The sequence below is a fragment of the Pelophylax lessonae genome (genome assembly GCF_965119305.1).
Source record: "Pelophylax lessonae genome assembly, chromosome: 5".
Classification (NCBI taxonomy): Eukaryota; Metazoa; Chordata; class Amphibia; order Anura; family Ranidae; genus Pelophylax; species Pelophylax lessonae.
Genome location: NC_138772.1, coordinates 527,648,834 through 527,671,590, shown reverse-complemented (window position 1 = coordinate 527,671,590; position 22,757 = coordinate 527,648,834). Strand labels below are relative to the sequence as shown.

At 42.0% G+C, this 22,757-nt stretch overlaps 1 protein-coding gene across 1 annotated transcript in view; it reads left to right on the top strand.

The window, feature by feature from the left end:
- Positions 1-22,757, top strand: part of HHLA1 (HHLA1 neighbor of OC90) — a gene marked incomplete at its 5' end in the record, with an annotated part of 103,612 nt that overhangs the window by 19,670 nt on the left and 61,185 nt on the right. The window contains 6 exons of the mRNA XM_082258097.1: positions 5,492-5,575; positions 8,398-8,454; positions 8,540-8,626; positions 11,015-11,104; positions 18,042-18,812; positions 22,054-22,125. Coding sequence (XP_082114223.1) covers positions 5,492-5,575; positions 8,398-8,454; positions 8,540-8,626; positions 11,015-11,104; positions 18,042-18,812; positions 22,054-22,125 — 1,161 coding nt within the window. The remainder of the gene's footprint in view (positions 1-5,491; positions 5,576-8,397; positions 8,455-8,539; positions 8,627-11,014; positions 11,105-18,041; positions 18,813-22,053; positions 22,126-22,757) is intronic.

Genomic DNA, 22,757 nt, shown 5'->3' with positions numbered 1-22,757 from the left:
TGACCCACTCACCCCTTAGACTATATAAGCCTCAGCTTAACACCCTTACTTGCCAAATTCCGGGACAGGACATGGTCAAGGTGTGGTCAAAACTTAAAATGTCCTTAGTTGGTCGGACCAACCTTATTAGGATGATCCCCATGCCCCAACTATTGTATGTACTCCGAAATTCCCCAGTGGTCACCCCCCTAAAAATGTTCTGTATTATCAACCCAATTTTTCAGTTCCTTCTTTGGTTGTCTAAAACCCCAGGGTGAAATGGGAGCAATTTCAGAGACCCAAGGATGTTGGGGGGTCTTGCCCTACCCAACCTCTGGCTATATTATTTGGCCTCCCAAATGCAGCATATGGCACGCTCCATGTGCTCCGCTACTGGGGTGGGTAAGAGAGACAGGGACTCTTCCACTAGATTACTTGTCCATACAGTGGGTATGGAGGAGATTGAGAGAAGCTTAGAGGGGCTGGTCTTTTGCAAATCTGATAAATTGTACCCTACATATTTTTGCCCTAATGCAAAAAAACGTGAAATAAGGTTAGACAGTTGCAACGGGGTTCACAAAGATTAGTCTTATTTGGAATAATGCATACTACCCAGAACTGGCTAAAAAAAGTTAAAATATGGTGCGAGATGGAAACTCTATGGGGTCACTCATTTGCGCCATACTTTCTCTAATGGGAGGTTATGCTCTTTTTCAGATTTACAAGAGAGGTTTCATCTCCCTAATTTGATGCAGTTTTATTATGTATAGCTCCACCATGTGGTAAAGGCACAGGGAGGGCCTGATCTCTGGACACAATCATCTACCCCATTGTATAATTACATGTTTGAGGTGGTCTCCTATAAAGGATTTATATCACAGTGCTACTCTGTGCTATTAAACAGCTTCCTCTGGAATCACCCTACTAGTGTGATATTTCGGAGGGAGAAGGACATAGGGGCATTTGAGGAAGAGGCTCTCCTAGCTGTCAAACAATGCTCCCTAAATGTGGCTCAACACCTCTCGCAGCTATATTTGCTGCTGGGGGATGCACTACACACCAGCAAGGCTGTTCCACATGTGGAAAGCCCTACTTGTACAAGATGCATCAGGGACCATAGGGATTTGATTCACCTTATGTGGTACTGTTCAAAGCTGCACCGATATTGGAAGGCTGTTATCACTACTATCATCCAGGTGTTCCCGAGGAACCAAAACAATGCTCAGTGGGGATTTTCTGTGATCTCCCTGTGTTGATGATGATGTTTTTAAGCAGGTCATAGCTAAGGCAGTTTTTTTAGGCCCGCAAGTTAATATAACGGCACTTGACTTCCCATGACCCTCCCACACCGAAGGAGTGGATAGCCCAAATGGGAGATACCCTTCAACTGGAAAAATATATTTTCCAGCATAGGGGTAGCTTCGGTAAATTTGATAAGTTATGGGCCTCCTGGTTGGACACACCTTGCATATGTTCTGGACTTTGTAATGCTTGTACAAATTGTTTAACCACTTGCCGACCGCTGCACGACTATATACTGCAGCAGTCAGCCCCCTACAGGCAAAGTGACGTAAGGGTACGTCGCTCGCCCACGAGGGCTCCCGCCCCCATTCGTTCCCTGTCTAGCCCGCGCGTGTGACCGGTGGCTCCGATGTCCACACAGCTGATGTAAACACAGCCGTCTGTCATTCTCCCTTAGATCATCACAGAGGCTATGTGATCCTGCTATGTAGGATCGTATGTCTCTGTGATGATCTAACAAGCCACGCCCCTTGACAGTTAGAATCATGCCCCTAGGGACACACTTAATCCCTTGATCACCAATAAAGTTAACCCCTTCCCTGCCAGTGTCATTTTTACAGTAACAGTGCATATTTATAGCAATTATTAAGTAGTAATGTCACTGGTACTCCCAAAAGTGTCACAAATGTCAGTCAGGGGTCCGATCTGTCCGCCACAATGTCGCAGTCCCGCAAAAAAAAAACGCAGATCGCCGCCATTACTAGTTAAAAAAAAACAACAATATAAATCTTTCCCGTAGTTAGTAAACACAATAACTTTTGTGCAAACCAATCAAAATACGCTTATTGCAATTTTTTTTACCAAAAATATGTAGCAGAAAGCAAATTGGCCTAAAATGTTAAAACATTTTGATTTTTAAATTTTTTTTGAGAATTTCATATAAATAAATGTGAAAAATATTGTTATTTTTTCAAAATTGTTGCTCTTTATTTGTTTATAGCGCAAAAAATAAAAATCACACAGGTGATCAAATGCCACCAAAAGAAAGCTCTGTTTGTGGGAAAAAAAGGAAGTAAATTTCATTTGGATACAGCGTTGCACAACCGCGCAATTGTCCGTTAAAATCATGCAGTGCCGAATCGCAAAATAGGGCCTGGTCTTTGAGCAGCCAAATCCTCCGGGGCTTAAGTGGTTAATAAAGCTTTATTTGAGATTTAAAAAAAAATATAGCGCCACATCCCATACTATACAAATAGAACAAAAAGAATGTTGGGACCTTTCAGATGCACACATAAACTAAAATAAACTTCTTTAAAAATTCATTATTTATTGGAAAAAAATGTTAAAAGACAAATCCATATAAAACCATGTGCAGTCTTGACATATTTCTTGCTGTCCTTAATTTCATAGTGGTATTCCGCATGTCAATTCCTAACATGGTTCACCTTCTGGGCTTCTTCAGGGAATGTATTATCCGCTAGTAGTCATAGCACTATATCAAATAAAAGCAATATATAAATATCTATAACATACATAGCATTACAATAGTTTTTACATATATTCAATAATGTTGGTCCATCATGCTTACCCCGTTATTACCTTACTCATACATGGCTTGGGTATACGATGTACGATGTAGGGCAAAGCAGCAGGTTTCCTTTAAAGCATAAGCACCAAGCAGGACATACTAAATTTTCTTTCCCTCCTCCACTGCCAAAGTAAGTACGGGACACTTATGGGTATAGGGGAGCATGACACTCACTCTTGCCACCTTATGTACGGGTGCTTGGCCCAGCAATGTCACCTGTGGCTGGGTAGATTGTGGAGGTAGGAAAAGAGCTCAGTGCAAAAATAGAAAGTCTTGGAGACTCCAGCTGGTTGGAATACAGTAATCATGCATGCATGACATAAAACATGGTCAACACATTTCAGGGAATTGGGGCTCTCTTTTCTTCGATCCTATGGTAGTGTTAGAGCTGTTGGTTGCGGGCAATGTAGTCTGTTTCCTAATATGATAACAGTGATCCAGAGAGTCTGTTTTAACTGCAGTGGAAACTATTAGGACACAGATTGCAGTTCCCAAGACCACCAGACATAAGACTACAACAACCCCTGCTCCTGAGGAAGGGGAGCCCCAATCCCCTGAAACAAGTTAGCACTAATAAAGTGACCAATGTTCTCCAACCAGCTGAAGGCACACGATATTCTATTCATGCATGGCATTCCTCACTTACCTGAACAATATTCACACAGGTACCCATTCCAAGGAACGTCTGTTAATCAAGCTGTCGCAGATCTGCCCACCACCAACAAGGTTGAACGCTGCCTCACATGTCCCAATTGGGGAGGCAGTCTGCCCTATGTTAGCTCTGACTGGAAATCCTAAATAAGTAAAATAATGGGAGTGCCACACTAGCTTGTACAGTCCATAAAGGATTTTATTCTGCATCAAAAGCCAACACGTTTCTGGGGCTCAACACATCCCCCCTTCATCAAGGACAGAACATGCAGGTGCTTGGACTGGAAATCTGACTAGGGTTTACACATGGGGGTCTTTTCTTACTAGAGTCTGAGCTAGGGCAGAAAGACTGATGAATATGTGCTGTTGGGGAGGGTGGACATTGAAGTGAACCTGTTTCATTTTTCTGCCAACACCTATTTAATATTCTCAGATATTGAATGTGATTTGTTAGTCCATATACACTCACCAGCCACCTTATAAGGTATACCTGTTCAATTTCTTGGTGACACAAATTGCTAATCAGCCAATCACATGGCAGCAGGTAAATGCATTTAGGTATCTAGATGTGGTGAAGATGACTTGCTGAATTTCAAAACGAGCATCAGAATGGGGAAGAAAGGGGATTTAAGTGACTTTGAACGTGACATGGTTGATGGTGCCAGACGGGCTGGTCTGAGCATTTAAAAAAATACTAATCTACTGGGATTTTCACACACAACCATTTCTCGGGTTTACAGAGAATTGCCCGAAAAAAAGAGAAAATATCCAGTGAGCGGCAATTGTGTGGATGAAGATGCCTTGTTGATGTCAGAGGTCAGAGGAGAATAGGCAGACTGGTTTGAGATGATGGAAAGGCAACAGTAACTCAAATAACCCCTCATTACAACCAATGTTCGCTGAATACCATTTCTGAACTACCTGGACACCTACTGACTGATTTTGTTGCAACCTCTTGCATGACGTTCTCATGTCACTGCCTTTGGGAGTCTGTAAGGACCCCACAGATGGACATTTTTATCAGCCAATGGGAAGTTTCCATGTCACCATGGAACGATGTGGGCACACACCCAACACACAAACACACACTACACTCACAAAACTCTTGTCCTGAATGTCATCCACAACATCTCCAAGATACGTCCCTTCCTAACCAATGATGCCACAAAGCTTCTAATCCACTCCCTGGTCATCTCTCGTCTTGATTACTGCAACTCCATTCTCATTGGCTTACCTTTAAAAAGACTATCCCCCATTCAGTCCATCAGGAACGCTGCTGCCAGGCTCATCCACCTTGCAAACCGCTCTGTGTCTGCTACCCCTCTTTGCCAATCCCTCCATTGGCTGCCACTCAACCAACAAATTAAATTCAAGTTACTAACCATAACTTACAAAGCCATCCATAACTTGGTGCCCAGCTACATCACTAATCTGGTCTCAAAATACCAACCAACTCGCTCTCTTCCTTCCTCCCAGGACCTCCTGCTCTCTAGCTTATTTGTAACCACTTCCCATGCTTGCCTCCAGGACTTCTCCCAAGCTTCTCCCGTCCTCTGAAATGCTCTACCCCCATCTGTCTGACTATCTCCTACTTTGTCTACTTTCAGACGATCCCTGAAAGCACATCTATTCAGAGAAACCTATCTGGCAACCACCTGACAACTGTACTTTTATTTTCTCCATCAGCCCGTCCCCCACAGTTATTACCTCTTGTATCTCTTGACCGTCCCTCTTAGATTGTAAGCTCTAACAAGCAGGGCCCTCTGATTCCTACTGTATTAAAATGTATGGTATTTGTACTGTCTACCCTCAAGTTGTAAAGTGCTGCGTAAACTGTCGGCGCTATATAAATACTATATAATAATAATAATATAATAGCAAATTTAGGTAAGTAAATAGGGCTATAGGGAAATTTTTTTAAATACAATTATTAGATGAGTAAAGGGGATACGATAAGTTAGGATTTTTTTAAACCCCTTTTTTACACCTGGAAATCAACAATAAACACTAATAATTGTATTTGCTTTCCAGATTACACGGTTTTGCTATTGGACATACTTGGAAATTCAACTAGTTCTCTTAAAGAACTCTTCAAATCTACGTCCATAGTGTCCGGTAAGTTTTTAAATTATAAGAATTTTTCTTTGTGTGGTTTTGAAGAGACTCTCGCTGGATTCATTCCTGGTCCCTCGGTTCTTGACAGAGAGAGCTCCTCCCCTTCCCACTACATTGTTGATTCCCAATCTGCCTGCCGCTGTGTCTTCAATCATATTCCCTATGGAGGCTCCATATTTGGTGCTGTGTAAACTAGGGCTGGACTATAAGTAGCATTGTTCAGTTAGTTACTTTTTTTTTGCATGAACTGGGCTTGTACAATGTCAAAGATGATCATTTGCAGGTCCAAATGAAAGTACCATTTTGTTCAGGGGAAAAGAAGTCCTCTCCAGGTGTTCACGAGATACGGATATGGGCCTGCAGAAGGTTTAATTTTTACCTTAATGCATAGAATGCATTAAGGTTAAAAAGAAATAAAGAAAAACCTTAAGCCTTTAGAACTCCTTTAAACAGTAGTCACCAGAATAAACATTTACCCAGTGGGAGATTTAGTCGCACCTCCTTTTCCAGTGACAACTTGAAATTTTTGAACTTCGTATATGGCCATATGAAGCCAATAATGTCAAAAGCATCCCCATCCCTTTGTGTACATGTAGCTACAGGGTGGGCAATAACTTGACCCTAGCTAATTGGTTCAGCACTGACAGCTGCCTACTGGGTTCGGACCAAGAGCTTATCCCTAACCAGGACCAATAGAAAGGTTAAATTATTTATTAAGTTAGTGAAAGCAAAAGAAAAATTTGTTTTTATGACTTATTTTTTATTTAATTTTTTTGACATATAGAACAGTGAAGAAAGCCACTGTCAATAATGTAGAGAAGGGATGGCCATGGAGTGTGGCATGTCAGATGCAAAGCCTGAGAACAAGCAGCAGAATGACGTGTAGGACAGCGGGCAAAACCATTGTCAATCAAGTAGAGAAGAGCTGGCCAGGAACCATGGCAGCAAAGCCATAGGGACTATAGGCATGCTGTGCATTGGCATGACGTCCTGAAGCTCTGATCAATGATTTTAGGAACGCCATTGACCATGCCAGCACCCAACTGCCTGCATGCTTGGTTTGATCAGAATGCAACAAAAAAGCAGAGAGCTGGCTGGATCAGTAGGTATTTCCTGCTAAGTGAGTGTGTAGTACAAGAAAAGTCAACTGATTGACTGAGTGCCGCTCCACACTCCATTTCTCTTCCCTCTATGTACAAATGGCCCCACTTTGATCACATCACTTCTTGTCGTAGAGTTCTGTTTGAATTAGTAGTGCTCTACAACAAGGCTTAATCAAGGTCAAATACGTTAGAGTCCAACAAAGAAAACATGCTCTACCACAAATTACCGGGAAGACTGGGAACTGATGCTCTAGTTCACCAGCCTTTAGACTGTAGCAATAATCCTCTAATTTAATTAAGCTGGCTGCTCAGTAAAATCCATTGCTTCAATTCTTTATTGGCTACATGGCAGGATCCACTAGTAACACGCTAACGCGTTTCAGCTGAAACCTTACTCATAGATCATGTTAGTAAGGCTTCAGCTGAAAAGCCTTGATCAGAGTGAGGACTGGCACCTGTCAAAGACCAGACTGGGGAGGATGACCGGAGTGTGGAACAGCAGAAACAGTTGCTTCCTCTTGCCCACACAAGAGGAAGAAACCTATAACAGTTTATTGCTTAAAGAAAAATGACAGCCAAAGCTCATTTGGCTGTACTGCTCCTGTGGATGACAGAAGTGCAGATCGTTCTGACTCCTGTGACCCTGTGACCTACAGCCCGCTGTTGGTACATTACATAGTCAGTCCAGGATCAGGAAAGATTGCGACCATATGGTCAGGATCCACCCACATGCCTGGACCGGCACCCGGCACAGCCTCTCAGCTAGCCTCTCCCAACCCCTCCAAAGCCCAGCACTCCAGTAAGCACTGGCCGGGCAGAGCAGAAAGTCAGTGACTGACAGGCAGCAGCTCTCTGCTCAGGGAGCTCTGAGAACCGAGCGATAGGCAGTGTTTGATCGCTCCCTTCTTAGCCTTAGAGTCGTCAGGGGACAGATGCAGCATCGGACCGATACAGCATCCACCTTGGTAAGTTTGATTCAGAAAAAAAAATGTCCATACTTCTCTTTTAAGAATTGCATAACTTAAAGCAGAGTTCCACTCGTTTTATGTTTATTAAAATCAGCAGCTACAAAAAGTAGCAAAAAGTCACCTGTGCCAAAATTCAGCGATGCGGCCGCCCGAAGCCTCGCTCCTCTCCCTCTCCTCTAGGCGGCACCAGCATCTCTAGTGTGGGCACCTGGCTGTGACAGCTTGCAGCTTCACAGCCGGGTGCACACTGCGCATGCGCATCGTGAATGGCCAGGCAGACGTGTCCCAGAAGATTGCAAGAAGGGAGGGGGAGAGAATTTCCTAGGCGGCCGAGCGGAAGTGGGAGCAGGTACCTGTCAAATCGAGGTACCCGCTCCCCCCCCCCCCCAAAAAAAATGACATGCCAAATGTGGGATGTTAGTGGGTCAGGAGTATTTAAAGCGGAAGTTCCACTTTTGGGTGGAACTCCGCTTTAAGTATTAATTTTAGGGTTAAAATCCCTAAAGCAGGCGGGGATACATATGACAATAAAAACCTGGTAGAGGATCCAACCCTTCCACATTACTTCCTAAACTCCAATAAAAAGTTGCAGCTTTATTTTCTCTTTAGTAAAACTTTTCCTTACTTCCTCACACTTTCCAGTAGATTTATTCTTAAACCAAAACTCATGAAATTAACAGAATATTGAATTCTAACGTTCCGAACGAGGTTGTTTTTCCTGATTAATAAGCAATGTCTTTTTTTCTTTCAGTAAGCAAGAGCAATGAATCAGACTGCATATATTTCTGTGTTATGACAGGCAGAACAGGTAACTGAAATACATTTAGCGAATACAAGAGCCGAGAACAGGGAGATTGTCATGTTACTTATTGAAATATATATTTTTTCATTAGGAAGAAATTTATCCGACTTTTGGGATTTGACAGAAAAGATGCCCGTCGTAAATATTACCTTCCCCCGATCTAATTCTACCATTACGGGTAAATAATGTCTGTTTTATTTATTTATTTATTTATTTTTCGAATAACTAATTAATATGTTTCTGTACAGGCGACATTATTTTCTGGAAGGGAGAAAAATAAACATGAAACATTTCAATTTCATAAATCGCTGTAATTAAATAATAACATGATAACTGCAGCAAGGCTGGCTTGTTCCCTGCACCTAATTGCTCATTCATCTCAATAAGTTCGTATTCTTTGTATTTCTCAAACCACTTCCATTTGTCAATCATGTAATCAAGCGAGCACAGCAGAAAACAGCTCATTAAACTGCTGTAGTGAAGTAGAAGCCAGTTTATTTTCATCATATTTATTGTTAACCCACACAGGCAAGGTTGGTCTTCAGAGTTTTAAGGGGAAACTTAAAGAGAAACTCAAGTCAAAAATTTAATTTTTTCCTATTAATAGTATGGTAAATATCTTTATCTTTGATATTATTCATTTTCTGCCTATCTGCTTGTGTAGCTTAGAAAGTCTTATCTAAGCTGGACAAACAGCTTCTTCCTGTTCTTCACCGACAACGCTATTTCCTGTTATCTGAATTTGATAAGCTGTATCTAATTTCCTGATAAGGTTGTCAGTCTTTCTTAGACCTGCTGAGCCCCACCCCCATCCCTCCTAATCCTTCACCATGATCTCCTCCTGTCTCCATTGCCTTCATAAATCTATACTTGTAAAATATACCTTAAATAAAAGACACAAATTAATGCAACTCTGTATTTATTATTACATAACTAAATGTTCTTTTAAATGCAAGCAGTGTAAGATTTTGACCTAACATTATCTCCTGCAATATTTTGTGCAACAGAAGAAGGAGAAGCAGCACAAGGAGCCAATCAGTTGTGCTGCAGTGCCAAGAATATGCACATAGGTGGAGAGAGCAGAGTGATAACGAGATGTGCTCATCAGTCTGCTGTTTCTTCTTTTAATGTCAAGTTGCAGCAGGGTGATGGGGGGGGGGGGGGGAGGGGCCTTGTAAGTGAAAGTGAAACTGCAGTAGAGAAAGATCGGGTCTCCTGTCTTACTAGACCGGTCTGCAGACAGTGTTCATTTGGGGATGCACACCTGCAGCTGTATGCCTGTCAGATTAGGGCAAGTGGCTGTGTCCGTGCTGCCGCTGCATCCCCATTAGACTTACATAGGCTTCCTGGGTTTATTGTATGGGAGCTTCCGTGGAATACAGCAGGCTTTAGGTGAGACACTGCACTTCGGCAGCACTGGAGAGGAGAAGCTGCTCTGAAAGTGATAAAGATAAAAAGACAAGGCGCCTCTAAGTGCAGTAGGCTCTGAGTATTTATTAGGTTAAAACTATAAAAGCACTCACATTTGGTAAATGTGACATAGGCATAGCAAAGATCTGTCTGGAGTCTTCCTATCCGCTGTGCTGAGTGGTTGCAATGAGGACATCCGGTGATCGCTTCCTGTAGATGCGTCCTTTCGTCTGTGTCTCAGCCTGGTCGGCATGAGATTTCCTGAAGGCAGGGTGTGGACGCAGTGGCTGGTGTCCAATATAGCGGGTGGTGGGCGGTTACATGTTTCGGAGCTCAGCTCCTTCGTCAGACCTCCCTACCCAACCACTCAGCACAGCGGATATACTTTTAACCTAATAAATACTCAGAGCCTACTGCACTTAGAGGCGCCTTGTCTTTTTATCTTTACATAGGCTTCCTGCATACAGCACCCGACAGCTGCAGCCACATAAAGACATGGTCCATTCATGGAGTAGGGACCTCAGTCAGCACCCTTGTGGACAAGACCTAAATATTAGAACTGGAATCCTTTCATTAAAGAGATTGTATTTATTTAGTAACTAAGGTTTAGTTTAATAACCACTATAATAATGATGATATTGGTAATAAAGGACAAGTATGGGCTTAAGAAAAAATAAACCTACATACTCAGCATTTGTGTGATACTGCAGTTATCCCATGTTGGCTCTAAGACACAGAGCTGAACAATTACATGACCACTCAGTTCTCACTCTACTCCAAGTAGAGCGGTGACTGTCAGTCACCGTTCTCCGTTCTGCTCTTCCAGTGCTAACTGGAGTGCCAAGCTGGGTAGGGGATGGGTTCTGCTGGCTCTGGCTCTCACCCACATATTGAGAGGCAGGGTCAGATGTCAATCAAGCAGCCAGGTGAATCCCGACAATGTTGTCAAGATCCTTCCACAAATTGCAGCAGCTCTGCCCCATCAGCTGATAGCGGGCAATAGTCTGCTATAAGCTAACTCTGGGTCAAAAAAAAGTAAATGCACTCCTGTGACCTACAGGGGAAGTATGGCCAAAAAAAGCTTTGCCCATACTTCTCTCTAATTTTTTTTTGTTGTATACATGTGCTATATAATAAATTGTTCTTTCTCACACAGATGTAGAGACAGTTCTACCAAACCTGGTCACATCTGCTGAAAATGCAGAACTTATTATGAAAGCTCCCACACAACTCTGGACATTAAGAAGTAAGTGTAAATTTACCTCTTGTTTAAATATTGTTACTTTTTTAAGATAAAAATAGATAAAAATAAAAATAAAAGCTAGGATCCAGTAACATCCATAAACATAATGCATGTCAATAATGTATCATGTGGATAGCACTACACAAGGGGAGCACAAGGTGTCAAGGTGAGCACAAAAACCAATGTTAGAGGAAGATAAGGAGATAGTAGAGATGGCAGAGAAGGAATGTGTGAAAGTGGAAGATTAGAGTGAAAATAGTGGAGATGATAAGTAAGGTTGTCAGTGTAGAAGGGATGAAAGAGAAAGGAAATCATTCTGAAAGAATACAGCCCTGGCCAAAAGTTTTGAGATTGGTACAAATATTATTTTCACAAAGCCTGCTGCTTCATTGTTTTTAGATCTATTTGTCGGATGTTACTTTGATATACTGAAGTATAATTACAAGCATTTCATAAGTGTAAAAAAGGCTTTTATTGACAGTGACAATTACGTTTGACAATTGACAATTAAGTCACAATTAAGTGACAAATAAGTTTATGGAAAGAGTCAATATTTGCAGCATCGACCCTTCTTTATCACGACCTCTGCAATTCACCCTGGCATGCTGTCAATCAACTTGTGGGCCACATCCTGACTGGTGGCAGCCCATTCTTGCGTAATCAATGCTTGGAGTTTGGCAGAACTTGTGTTTTTTTCTTTGTTCACACGCCTCTTGAGGATGGAAGTTCTCAATTGGGATTAAGTTCTGGGGAGTTTTATAACCATGGACCCAAAATTTCCATGTTTTGTTCCCCAAGCCATTTAGTTCTCATTTTTACCTTATGGCAAGGTGCTCCATCAAGCTGAAAAAGGCATTGTTCCTCACCCAACTGTTCTTGGATGGTTGGGAGAAGTTGCTCTTGGAGATGTTTTTGTACCATTCTTTATTCCTGGCTGTGTTTTTAGGCAACAATCCCTGTACCTTTTGCAGAATATCAGTCTGTCCCTGATGTTTTTCCTGAAAAGAAGTGGCTTCTTTGCTGTCCTTTTTGTCTCCCTTGTTGTCATTTATTCGCAGTGTTGGTTTGTAAACATTTGATTGAGTGTTTTCTGGCGACGTATACATTCCCATATACACATATATTATTATACCATCCTGTGAGTATCTCTGATTGTCAGTATCCAAACTCATTGGGCCAATCTTTGAGGCATAATGGGCTATCTGATATCATGATATGGTTCAGGCATTCAAGCCATCATTTTGACCACTTATGTCTCCACTGCAGGGCCATCCCGGCACGGTGAGACAAATCGCGCATACAGCGATGTATACCTTTGGTCCTTTCCACCCTGCGCCAGGTCTCCTCCCGACTGACGCCGACCAATGGAAAGCGGAAGTACTTTGGCACTTCCGGTTTCGCTCACCGTGCCGGCCCCGCCCACGCCACTCAGCATGACGCGCGCGCGGCTTGGGGGTGGGCTCGGCATCGGCGATCCAGGAAGACCTTCCTGGACGCCAGCTGTTACCCATGCCGCTTATCAATAGCATTTAAAAGCATACCTCCCCCAGCACACAGACAACACACTTGTCTGCTGGTTGCTGGGTGGAGAGGATATGCAAGCTTACTGGATACCATCACAAGGTAACATATTTATCTTTTTTAACTAGGACTGCTTGATCTTTTACTTTTAAGCTACTCCTAGACACATTAACAAGCTTGATCCACCTTTCCTGTTGCCTTCAGATAATTAAGGTGGATTTTCAAAAGCCCCTTTTTTTCTCTTGTCTATCTTTTTTAGACTGGCTTTATCCATTTTGAATGCTAAGTGGCAGGGCATTGCTTCTGGCCTCCTTCCGTAGGACTTCAGATGACCCTACATATATGAGACACCATCCTGACCTTACTTCCTATGGTCCCCTAACTTCAATCAGAATTATATTCTTAATGATGATATACATCGCCAGTTAAATCCAGACCAACCAGATGGTTTTATCTTCCTGTACAAGCACACAAAGTTCAGATTTGATTAACTCTGTAAGTACTCACAATCTATATACAGTATGTTTTGTGAATTCTAAAAGCATTGTATTGAGTAGATTCCATTATTCATGGCACTCATGCTTATATTTTTGTATATCATTAGAGTACCGCTATGAACTACCCCTGAAGAAGGAGAAAGTAATATCTTCGAAACATGTCGGGTATTAAGTTCTAGCTTCTGAGTTCTATTCTCATCTGCCGAATGCTTGTACATTGTTTTTATGTCAATACCTTATTATTTTTTTCATATTTTCTATTTTTGTATTAATAAAGTTATTGTTAAAATACATACCAGATTTTCTATTTTGATACGTGCCTTTAAAGTCCCATTTAGGGGAACCCCCTCTTTTTGCTCCTTTTTGACACCAGGACATCTTCCAAAAGTTTTCGCCTCACTGTATGTGCAGATGCACTCACACCTGCCTGCTGCCGTTCCTGAGCAAGCTCTGCACTAGTGGTGTCCCGATCCCGCAGCTGAATCAACTGTAGGAGACGGTCCTGGCGCTTGCTGGCCTTTCTTGGGTGCCCTGAAGCCTTCTTCACAAATGTAGTGGAAAAAAGGTAATTTTCACGGCAAAGAGGGACTTTGCTATTAATTGCAATTCATCTGATCATTCTTCATAAAATTCTGGAGTATATTCAAATCGCCATTATGAAAGGCAGCTGACTTTGTGAACATTAATATTTGCATCATTCTCAAAACTTTTGGCCACAGCTGTACTGATCTATCGATTGACTTGTGTACAATCAGTCTGTCGTGTTTTTCCCGAATAGTTAGTGCCGCTGGCTATAGCCAAGATAGCAAGGATAACTTGCCAATTGCCACAAACTTGTTACCTTCTGTACATTTTCACTAGCAAGTTGTACACTTGCAGAGCACTTTAAGCACAAGTTCTACTTGACACTTTTCCAGTTTGTAGAAAATTTGCATGGCAAATCTCTAGCATGAGCAAAGTTGCAGTGATAAGTCTACAGCAAGAGTACTACCACTCACAGTGACCCCTGTCATGGGATGACTATTGCACGACATAACTGAACCAGAACTTGCAGCAGACTTGCAGAATGTTTGCAAAGAAAGTTGATCTGGAGTCATGCAATGTGGACTTGCTGCAATTGTGCAACAAACTTGTGAAGTCTAGAAAGTCTACCAAAAGCTTAGCAAGTAGTTTTCAAATTTGCAACTCAACACTGTGTTCAGGTGCAGTGAATAAATTACTGACATCATGTAATTTATTCACTGCACCTGAGCAGTGCATTGTGGGGCGGCTCGGGACGTCAGATCCCTATAAAAGAGATGTCAAACTCAAAACAGCTCATAGTCCGGGAAGCGTCCGAAGAAGCAGGAGCTTATTTTTTTTTTTTTCTATTTTTCAAGCGGGCAGGCGACTTATCATCGGGGGACACTATTTTTTTATTTTTTAACCGGTTGCCGACCGCCGCACGACTATATACTGCGGCGGTCAGCCCCGGCCAGGCAGAGTGACGTATCGGTACGTCACTCGCCTGTCACTGACTTGCGAGCCTATCGCGGGCGGGCGCGCGCCTGCCGAGGCGCGCGCCCGCCGCGGCTCGTTCACAGGCAAGTCAGTGCGTGTGACCGGCGGACTCGATGTCCGCCAGTCACACTGCGATCGCTCCTGTGAAGGGAGAAAGACAGAGCAGCTTGTGTAAACAAGCTGCCTGTCAGTTCTCCCTGTGTAAAAGTGAAGATCTGTCCGTTCTACTATGTAGAACGGTTGATCTTTGCTTTTACACCAATAGGAATGTCCCTACACAGTTAGAATCACGCCCCTAGGACACACTTAACCCCTCCCTGTCCAATAAAGTTAACCCCTTCCCTGCCAGTGTCATTTTTGCAGTAACAGTGCATATGTATAGCACTGATTACTGCAGTAATGTCACTGGTAACCCCAAAAGTGTCAAAAATGTCAGTCAAGGGTCCGATCTGTCCGCCGCAATGTCGCAGTACCGAAAAAAAAAATCGCAGATCGCCGCCATTACGCGTTAAAAAAAAAAACAAAAATGACAAAAATCTTTCCCTTTGTTAGTAAACGCGATAACTTTTGCGCAAACCAATCAAAATACGCTTTTTGCGATTTTTTTTACCAAACATAGGTAGCATAAAACAAATTGGCCGAAAAATGTTAAAAAATTTTGATTTTTACTTTTTTTTTGGGGAATTTCATATAAAAAAATGTGAAAAATATTGTTATTTTTGCAAAATTTACGCTCTTTTTTTGTTTATAGCGTGTGATCAAAAAATCGCACAGGTGATCAAATACCACCAAAAGAAAGCTCTGTTTGTGGGAAAAAAAGGACGTCAAATTCGTTTAGGTACAGCGTCGCACGACCGCGCAATTGTCCGTTAAAGTCACGCAGTAAAAAAGCGCAAAAAAACCCCTGGTCCTTTAGCAGCCAAATCCTCCGGGGCTTAAGTGGTTAATAAAGGACTTGTCCAAAACTGGCATTTGTCTTTATTTATTTTGTACACTTTTTTGGTGAATAGGTAGGGGTATGATTTACCTGATATCCATTCACATGGGGGCGGGATCTGGGGGCCCCCTTGTTAAAGGGGGTTTCCAGATTCCGATAAGCCTCCCCAGCAGACTCCCACAGCCCAGGGTTGTCAGGAAGAGACCCCTGTCCCCATCAACATGGGGGCAAGGTACTTTGGGATGGAGGGGCAGAGCCCCCCCTGCCCCAAAGCACCCCCCATATTGAGGGCACGTGGCCTGGTATGTTCAGGAGGGGGGGCGCTCGCTCGCCCCACCCACATCCTGGCCAGCCAGGCTGTGTGTTTATAAGGTTCTGGTATGGATTTTAGGGGGAACCCCACGCCGCTTTTTTCAGCAATACTGACATAAACTGATATAAACTGAAGTGGGCTTTATATATATATATATATATATACGTATATATATATATATATATATATATATATATATATATAAAACTTTGTGACTGCACTATCTGATCTCAACAAACTGTAAAAAGCAAAAATCTCTCTCCCTGCCAGCAATGTATTATTAACTATAGAATTCTACTTATAAATCACCCGCTGGCCAAGGGAATCAAACCCACAATCTCGCAATTGCAAGCCTGGTATTCTACCACCTACACCACCATCAAGCATGCTTTGGCTGAACTCACTCTCCCCCTGCCTAACTAACTAACTTCTATCTCACCCTACACACTGTGAATGAGATAGAAGTTAGGGAGAGTGTGTTCAACCTAAGCAGGCTTGACGGTGGCGTAGGTGGTAGAATACCAGGCATGCAATTGAGATGGTTGTGGGTTCGAATCCCCTGGCCCAGCAGGTGATTTATTGGAATCAGAGGTCAGAGTCCATGATAATGCGGGAACTCGAAGTTCCCGAAAAGAAGCCCATTTGTTCGTCATTTGACGAATAAGTGAACAGCCAATGTTCGAGTCGAACTGGAAGCTCATCCCTACTCCCCACCTGCAGAACACAATAGCGCTGTGGGAATGTGGCTGGGGGTATTGAGCAATTGCATAATCTATGGCCTGCCTAAGAAGATTCAGCAAATTCAGGAAAAAAATAAAAAGGTTTCATTTAGTATGCTCACTTGCTATACACATTTGCCTGAAAAAGATCAGAGCATAAATAAGATTATAGCTATCTAAAAATTTGAAAAAATACTGAAATTGTGTTAGGCTCCAAAAAGGACTTCAGAGATGCTCAATTTAAAAAAATAAATAAAAATAAGGTGCAGGTGCAGAACTGCTTTTCAAGCAAAGCTATTTTCTAAGCCCAGAAAAGTTGCTGGAGAAATGACCAGTTTGTTCAGTATCGGATATAGGAGGTTTGCCAGGGAGGAAAACATTTTTAGAATCAAATGTGTTTTTTTGGAGGAGCCGCAGAGTATTTGTATATGGGGTTACTCATGTGCTCATTTATAGACTTTGGAGGGAGGTATGGTAGGTCTACCAAAGCATTGTATTGAGCCTTATTCTATCTGGACTAATTTTGAGAATAAAGTGGCAAGACCAGTCTATGATTCACTAAAGCAGCTCCCCCCCCAAACTCTTTGGCACCAGGGAACAGTTTAGTGGAAGACAATTTTTCCACGGACTGGGAAGGGGGAATGCTTTCAGGATGATTCAAGTGCATTACATTTAAGGTGCACTTTATTTCTATTATTATTACTTTGTAATATATAATAAAATAATTATGCAACTCACCATAATGCATAATCAGTGGGAGCCCTAAGCTTTTTTTCCTGCAACTAGACGGTCCCATCTGGGGTTGATGGGAGACAATGACACCCGAAGTGTGTTGCTTTTGTCCATTCTACTCCATAATCTCATTTTGGTTGCTGTCACTGTATAAAGATAGGATGTTGGAAATAGAAGCAGGCTTTTCAGGGCTTTTGTGGCAATCTCAGGATATTCCACCTTGACTTTAATCCAAAACGTATGGGGATTTGAAGTTGCCTCAAACATACTTTTAAGGCCACCATCATTTGTGTTCTTAAGCAGTTGATCCTCTTCTAGCAGGGACAAAGTCGATTCACCTGGGTTATTCACAAATGATAACCTGTATTTGCAGGCGCTCCCCAATGCTAGCATCAATGCCTCAGCTCCACATCAGACCTAAGGAGCGCGCAACCTAGATCCCTCACTTTGCACTCCCATGAGAATCTAACAGGAGGTGGGGCTCCGGCAGTAATGCGAGTGGTAATGCAAGTGATGGGGAGCAGCTGTAAATACAGATGAAGCTTCCTTCGGGGGGGGGGGGGTTGTCATCGTCGCTTTTGGCACTAAATGATCTTGCCCCAGCACTGGCCACAGCATTTAAGGACTGGTAAGCTGCAATATATTACATTTTGTTTTGGGCTTTATGTTATGCACATCTTTTATGCTTTTTTTTTTATAAATATTTTGCATTTCCATTTAGCTACTCCAAGTGCTCCTTTAGAAGCCACTGGTAACCAAGTTATCACAATAAACCTTGAAGGAAAATATGAACCCAAATTGTCTCCTACAACAACCCCAACGAATATTCCTAGTATTTCAAAGACAAGAAAAAAATCTTTTTCTGATGCTCAAGAATATAATTTGGAAGGTCAAAATCAGATTTCTACCAAACTTCCACAATTGGTACCTGGATTTGCTTTAAAAGAACACAAAATTGCTCCTACTAAACTACCTTTGTTGGTGGAAACCGTTGAACAAAAAGGCCTCCCACCGTCTGACAAAATATCCTTACTGCCACAAAATGTTTTAAGAGAACACAGTATATCATTTTTGACCCATAAAACTCAAGAAGTATCGTCACATAAATTACCAGGCTGGACAACGATTGCTGCCCTTGAGATGTTACAAAGACCACATACTGTAATGCCCTTTTGGACAGAAAAAAATCAACAACAAGTTGCTGTCTCTGTCACTGAAAGAAATGTAACTTCAAATGAAGATTCTGCAATGGAAAAAGGTCCTTCACCATGGATCTCAACTCTGAATAGATCTCCTGAAACTCTGGTTACGGTGTATACCCCATTAAATACAACTCCACCTAAACATGAAATGCCTGTCATTGTAACTCATCTAAGAGTGGACAGTGAGCTGTTTGAGAGACAAAATGAAGCTACAACAAAAAGACTTTTGTGGTCACAGTTAACAAATGGGAAGAAGAAAAATGTTCCGTCAGCGCCTATAACCTTTGTGGGTAAGCAGTGTTTAATTTCCTTAAAGTGAATCTAATGCTAAAACATTTTTTTCTGTTTTTTTGAAGGGTTAGAATGTCTTTGGGTTCATATTGTTTTCACTGTCCCTGTTGGGAAAATTCACTCTTTCCTGGTAGTCATTAGTGATGGGCGGAACACCCCCCTGTTCGGTTTGCACCAGAACATCTCGAACAGGGAAAAAGCATGTGAACTCCATTAAAGTCTATAGGACACGAACATGAAAAATCAAAAGTCCTAATTTTGAAGGCTTATATGCAATTATTGCCATAAAAAGTGTATGGGGACCGGGTACTACCCTGAGGGACATGTATCAATGCAAACAAAATGTTTTAAAATGATCGTTTTTACAGGAGCAGTGATTTTAATAATGCCTAAAGTGAAACAATAAAAATAAAAAATTCCTTTAAATATCGTGCCTGGGGGGGTCCCCTTAATGTGCCTGCAAAGTGGCGCATGATACGATGTATGTACGATGTATGGAGCCAGCTGCAGCAATACTGACATTTCTAAAGGAAAAATGTAATTTAAACTTGCTTGTGGCTGTAATGTATTGTCGGCATAAAAACAGCGTGGGGTCCCCCCCAAAATCCATACCAGACCCTTATTCGAGCATGCAGCCTGGCAGACCAGGATAGGGGGGGGGACGAGTGAGCACCCCCCCTCCTGAACTATACCAGGTCACTTGCCCTCAACATGGGGATGGTGCTTTGGGGTGCCCCCCAAAGCACTTTGTCCCCATGTTGATGGGGACAAGGACCTCTTCCTGACAACCCTGGGCTGTGGTTGTGGGGGTCTGCTGGTGGGGGGGCTTATCGGAATCTGGAAGACCCCTTTAACAAGGGGGCCCCCAGATCCCTGCCCCCCCAATGAGAATGGGTATCAGGTACAACATTTGCCAAAAAAGGGTAAAAAAGGAAAAACCACATAAGACATATTTTGCGATTCGGCACTGCGTTATTTTAACGGACAATTGCGCGGTCGTGTGACACTGTACCTAAATAAAATGTCTTTTTTTCCCCACAAATAGAGCTTTCTTTTGGTGGTATTTGATCACCTGTGCGATTTTTATTTTTTGCGCTATAAACAAAAAAACAGCGACAATTCTGAAATGAAAAAACAATATTTTTCACATTCTGCTATATAACATTCCCAAAAAAAATTATTTAAAAATCAAACTTTTTTAACATTTTAGGCCAATTTGTTTTCTGCTACATATTTTTGGTAAAAAAAATCACAATAAGCGTGTTTTGATTGGTTTGGGCAAAAGTTATTGCGTCTACTAACTACAGGAAAGATTTATGTCATTTTTATTGTTTTATTTTTTTTTTACTAGTAATGGCGGCGATCTGCGATTTTTTGCGGGACTGTGACATTGCGGCGGACAGATCGGACCCCTGACTGACATTTCTGACACTTTTGGGGGGACCAGTGACATTACTACAGTAATCAGTGCTAAAAATATGCACTGTTACTGTAATAATGACACTGGCAGGGAAGGGGTTAACAGTGTGGGTGATCAAGGGGTTAAATATGTACCCAGGGGTGTGTTTCTAACTGGGGGGGAGGCGTGGCTTGTGAAATGATCATAGAGACCTGTGATCCTATATAGAAGGATCACAGGGGCTCTGTGATCATTCCAGGGAGAAGAACGGTCAGCTGTGTTTACAACAGCTGACCTTTCTTCTCTCTCTCTCAGCAGGGAACGATCGCGGGTGTCAGGCGGCAATCAGGGCCACCTGCCCCGTGCATCGGCTTCCCCGCTGACGAGTGGGGGCGGGAGCGTGCCGCCTGCGGCATGCGCTCGCCCTCTAGCTCCCTGCGCGCGACCGACGTATACCTACAGCGTTTTGCGCAGGAGTGGCTGCCTGCCGCAGTATAACTGCGACGGCCGGTCGTAAAGTGGTTAGAAAGAAAAAATAAATAAATAGTGTCCATCCATCGTCAATCACGACACCCGCTAACCCGAAAAATTTTCAAAAACGCTTCACGTCTTCTGAGGCATCCCGCCGTATGCTGGTCTTCAGCTTTGACAGCTGTTTTCTAGGCAAGGGGCATGGCCACCTGGTTAGGTCACCTGGTGGCACCGCCCCCTTCTGGCGTCACTAAGCTGAAGCTGAAGTTAGAAGCTGATTGGCTACCATGCACAGCTGCATATTGTATTTTTTTCCCCACTCTATTGGTTGAATTGAATGGACTTGTGTCTTTTTTTGAACCAGAATAACTATTTAACTATGGATGTAGAAATCACTACACCATTTGGAAGGATAGGTCTCCATACCCTTCCTTACAGATCTGGTAGCAGTGCTTTCCTTTAATTCTGATGCAGTGATGGACTCTGTATTCTACACAATGGATGGTGGTCCCTTGCTCTGAAGGCTTGGAGTGGACTTTGATTTCCTACAGGGCTATACATGCATCTGGGCCCTTAAGATCATGAGTGCTTATTAAGCCTTATGTGTTATGTCTAGGGGGTCCCTGTAGAGCCCCATGGAGATATATGTTTGTTACAGGTTAAATCCACCTTGAGACCTACAAATATTGGGAATGACAAGTGCTCCTTGGAGATCCATGTTGAACGTATCCCTTTGCTTTACCATCTCAATGGTTTGTTCTCAATTTTAATTTGACATTAGATGGATTTATGCATTGATCTTGATACTTTTATCTATATGTGTGGATACATCAGGTGGTTTGCACATTTATTTTGAGGAGCGATGCACTTTCTATTATCAATGAATATATACTGTTGATTTTTATTGGTCTTATGTAATATTCTAATTTTATATTTCATTTTGGGTTTTTCACTAGCTATAAGCCATAATCCTCAAAATTATAAAGAACAAAATGCTTGAAATATATCACTCTGTGTGTAACGCATCTATATAAACTATATGAATTTAAATTTTTTAAATTAAATTACTGAAATTTATTGACTTTTTGATGATATTCCAATTTTATGAGATGTACCCGTATACTAGATTTCCATTTTATGATTTTGGACTCTCTCCTTAGCTCAGGCACAATAAAGAGATCTATAATGTTAGTGACAATAGCAGTCTCTTTTTTGTTGGCTTAACTTGAAAACAAGATGCACTCATTTTATTAAGTTATTGGCTAGTTCAAAAATGGGGAAAACCAAAAAAAAAGTTTTACAAGGCATCTAAAGAAATGTTCTAATACTACTGGCACAGAATTAATCAAGCTGTAATTATTTTTCTATAGATCCTCTCCTACCTCAACTGAAACCATCAACAGAAGGACAGAAAATGTCAGTGCATGCATACACACAGTCAAGTGAGTACTTTTTATTCAACAATAATTCTGCCATTGATTGTTAGCCGGTCTAATGATATAAATTCTGATCTGCTTAGACCAGCTTTCTCAATATTTTTAGCATAGAGGAACCTTTCAAATACCTTTTAAGACTCAAAGAACCCCTGCTTATAATTATTATATCTATACTTCATAGTACCTTAGTGTGAACAGTAGGTTGTAGATTAGAGATGAGCTGAACATACCTAGGTTGGGTTGAGGTGGGTTCGGCAAACTTTACTGGAGTTCAGGTGCCAAATCTGAACCCCGTTAAAGTCAATGGGAGCTGCGTGTTAAAAACCAGTAATGCCCATGTGGCACATGTGGACGATGTATACAACATGAAGAATGCAGCACCATAATTAAAGTGCAACAATTCATGTGCAACGAACAAATATAAATAATAGTCTACAAATATAAAGTGCCAACTATGAAATATAAAGAAACAAAGAAAATGGCTTTTGCCCCCTACCTATAACTGGCCTTCATAGCAAAGAACACATGGAAGGGCAACGCACACGAGACAAATACAGATAAAAATTTCCCAGTTCAATTTGCTAACCAGTTTGCTTACCAACCAAATTAATCTGTCTAACAGTTTGCGTCAAACAGGG